This window comes from Tetrao urogallus, assembly GCF_951394365.1.
Source record: "Tetrao urogallus genome assembly, chromosome: 7".
NCBI lineage: Eukaryota > Metazoa > Chordata > Aves > Galliformes > Phasianidae > Tetrao > Tetrao urogallus.
Window position 1 is genome coordinate 17917651 of NC_136820.1, and position 3875 is coordinate 17921525.

At 43.1% G+C, this 3875-nt stretch overlaps 1 protein-coding gene across 1 annotated transcript; it reads left to right on the forward strand.

The window, feature by feature from the left end:
* On the forward strand, positions 1-1271 carry DPH3 (diphthamide biosynthesis 3; the record flags this gene model as incomplete). The annotated part of the gene is made up of 3 exons (XM_079538547.1): positions 1-108; positions 196-270; positions 1206-1271. The coding sequence occupies 3 exons, from the start codon at positions 1-3 to the stop codon at positions 1269-1271; spliced, it is 249 nt and encodes an 82-aa protein (XP_079394673.1).
* Positions 1272-3875: the final 2604 nt, after the last annotated feature.

A 3875-nucleotide genomic window follows, 5' to 3' on the forward strand; every position in this document is an offset into this window, starting at 1 on the left:
ATGGCGGTGTTCCACGATGAGGTGGAGATCGAAGACTTCGAGTACGATGAGGAGACGGAGACGTACAGCTACCCGTGCCCCTGCGGGGACCGCTTCCTCATCACGCGGGTAATGGCGGGGGGCGATGAGGGGGAGGCGGCGTTAGGCGTCGGGTGTGCGGACCGGTGCGTGACCGTGTCTGGCGGGCTCTTGCAGGAGGATCTGGAGAACGGAGAGGACGTGGCCACCTGCCCGAGCTGCTCCCTCATCCTGCGCGTCATCTATGACCAGGTGGGTGCGGGTCGAGGGTGGGCTTCTCATTTCCTGAGAAAGGTGCGATGGTGGCTTCTAAAAGCCTCTCGTAAAGATGAGACGTGGCTGGTAGGCAGCCGGTGGCCTTTTCTTTCGTGGCGCCGTCTCCTGTCCCAATTGTTTTTCTGGTCCCCCGCATCTCCTGCTGTTCCTGAGCTTTAGAACGTGCTGGCTTTGAGTCACTGTGGGATGAAATGCAGGCAAAACAGCCTCCGCGACTCCAGCAGCGGTCACCTGGCCAAACAGCTTTTGTTAGTTATGAGGCATGGTGCAGCTTCCATCTGCAGTACTCCATCCAGGCCTGGGGGTCCCAGCATGCAAAGGGCGCGGAGCTGTTGGAGTGAGTCTGAAAGAGGGTCTTGAGGATGCTCAGAAGGCTGGAGCATCTCACTATGATGATGGGCTGAGGGAGCTGGGCCTGCTCAGCCTGGAGAAGAGAAAGCTGTGGGGAGGCCTTATTGTGGTCATCAAGTACCTAAAGGAACCTTATTTAAAAAAAAATAATTCCTGTTTACAGTCTGATAGCGATAGGATGAGGGGGAATGGCTTTAAAATAAAAGAGGGTTAGATGTCAAGGAGAAATTTGTTATTCATGGGATGGTGAGGCAGTGGTGCAGAGTGCCCAGAGAGGCTGTGGATGCCCCGTCTGTGAAGGTGGCATGGCCAGGTTGGGTGGGGCCCTGGGAGGCCTGATCTGGTGGTTGGCAACCCTGCCTAAGGCAAAGGGTTGGAAGTAGGAGGGCTTTTAGGGTCCTTTCCAACTGAAGCCATTCTTTGATCTTTGGGGAGAGAATTTTGTGCCAGTTATACCCAGACTAGAAAACAAAACGGTTATTTGATGCTTTTCTGAGGAAGAGGAGATCCAAGAGAAAAACAAAACCCAAACAAACTAAAACTTTACTTGCTGTCTCTAGGAACAGTTCATGCGTGATGAAGTCATTGCAGAACCTTTGACAAACAAGGAACTGGTAAAGTGCTGATGAATCCATCATGAACTGTTGCTGCTTTAACATAAGGAAATTATGGGAATGACAATTTTGGGAAGAGACATTTTGCTCCGCCTGGAAGTTCTTGCTGCTGTGGGAAACACGTGCAATAATTGTCTGTCTTAATAACTTGTAAAAGAATTTTCTGGGACATCAACATAAGTTTTGTTTTGTTTTGTTTTTTTTCAATAGGGTTAAGCATTTTATTAGTATTATTTGGGATACATACTCTAGAAGACCTGCACTATGATCGTAATTGACTTCAAATCAATATGCAGAGGATGTGTACAGAGTTTTACTCTGAAATTAGAACAGTTATCTAGCAGTAATTTCTTAGACACTATGCAGAGAAGTTCAGTATGTTTAGTGTGTGTATACCAGCATGAAATGGCAGAGCATTTCAATGTTGAGAGATGAATTTAGAAATCAGTAGGACTCCATGGTTCTGTATGGTGCTGTACAGAATTGAAGTTTTGATGGAACTTGCTATCTATCTTCTTGGTTTTGTGCCCTCATATTCCCAGCATATACTGAGTATGGGGAAAATAATGAGGTCCAGAACCAGTTCTGCTGGTAAATTGTTTTTACTCCTGTGAGTGTAAGGAAAATGCCGTTGTATTCATAACTTGTGGGTGCAACACGCGAGCAGACAGCTTTGGTAGGTGTATCAAATGGGTATCTGACATAATGATTTACATTGGTGTGCATTGTGTGAAATTAAACAGAAGAAAACAACATTTTTTTTTTTACCCCTGTACAGTTAGTAATGTGTGAATGAACTTGAATTCAAAGTGGATTCTTATTTACCTGTATGTTCTCTCTCATGCTGTGGTTTGACTCTTGCAGCAAACATAAAATAGGCTGTGGTTGTCTGTTCTGTTTGTAATACCACAATTTCTGAATATTAAGTCTTGTTTTGTTGGGTTCTGTCATTTCCTAGATAAGAGATGCACACAGTTCACTTTATTCAAAAATAAAATGTTTTCAGGACAGAAGAAAGTTGCAAGAATATGCTCCAAAGTACCATGGTTCCAAGACTACTTCTTGATTTACAGGCCACTGCTCTTAAGAATTTACTTAAAATGGTGATAATTTGTATGTTTTAGTAGGTTGTGACATCTGTGAAGCCTTGGGAAAAGTATTTGTGCAGCACTTGTATCATGATTTCACTCCAGGCACAAGAGATAAGCAAGTCTCACTGATGTCTCGGATTTAAGTATTTTTGTACTTACAACATTCTGTGAATGTTGGAAATGAACCTTCTAATTACTTTTTAACACAAAAGGCAGAAGCTGACACCCGTCAGCCAGAAGTTTTGAAGGCAATATGCGCAACTCGAATTGTTTTTGTGCTTAACCACCAGGTGGCACTCCTGCCACTTACATGTCCGTGCTTCAGAGAATGCTGTGGGAATCTGGCTAGCTGAAAATATTTATTTTGACTTATGCTTAAATAAAGATGTTTAAAACTGCACCAGTGTTTATAATGGGCCGTTGCTTATTCTGCTTGTGCACCAGTCACCATGGTGACTTCTGAAGGTGTTGAGTAGCTGCTGTGATTGTAATACTGAAGTTTCTCCAAGCTGGCTGAAAATAAGTGGTTTGTAGTCTGTCAATAAATGCAGGAACTCCAGTTAAGCTCCCATTCAAACTACAGCTGTATAAATACCAGGGTTTGTTTTCCAGAAGTCTTCCAGATAAAACTGTGTAGAGTTAAGCTTAAAAAGGAACACTGGGGATTCTGTGCTCAGAAGTATCAGCTGTATTTTATTTGGCGAGTGCTAATACAAATTCTGAAATGATTTTCTGTAGTGTTCACCATTGTTCTTAAATACAGATAAGAGCTTTTTGAACAGTAATTATAGGAAAATTATTACATCAGTTCAGGACTGTCAGTGCTTAAGGTTTTGTGATGAGTAAATCATGCACAAGTTGTATGATGCCGTGTCTGTATGCATTACTGTTATTTTACGTAGTATCCATGCTTTATTGAGGTTTTCATTTTATTTCCTTTTTCAGAGCTTTTTAGTAGCATGACAAAATAGTAAAATGTGGCTGACTTTGTTAGGAAAGGATGCGTCCACATTTGCCCACAGAAATTGCACTCAGCTTGGTGCTATTGCACTGCGTTACGGTTTGTGGGGGAATAATCACTGTCCCTGTATAATAAAAAGGAGAGACAAAGGGAAAGAAAACACACGACACAAAACCAAGGATGGATGATATGTGTCTCTTTAGTGGCCTGAGATAGATGTTTAAAAAGTGTTGAGCTGTTGTTTGCTTTTCCATCTTCTGTTACACAGAGAGGGATGGAGTTCTACAGCAAAGGAGTTCATCCTTCTGAAAGCTTAGTGATGCTAAAGGGCTGCCCATTTTTGTTCTTTCTGAGCTGGTGAGTAGCTTTGGACTCCAGTGATGGTGCACAGCTTTTTAAAATTCTTCTGTGCTGCATAATTCCAGAACACGAGGCAGGGCAGTGTGAGTAACCCATCAGAAATGTTCCTTTCTAGGAATTCAGTCACAGGGTTTCTTCGTACCACCACAGGCACTTGCACACTGTGTAGGCCCTTGTTTGTTACTCGTGTAATTACATATTCTC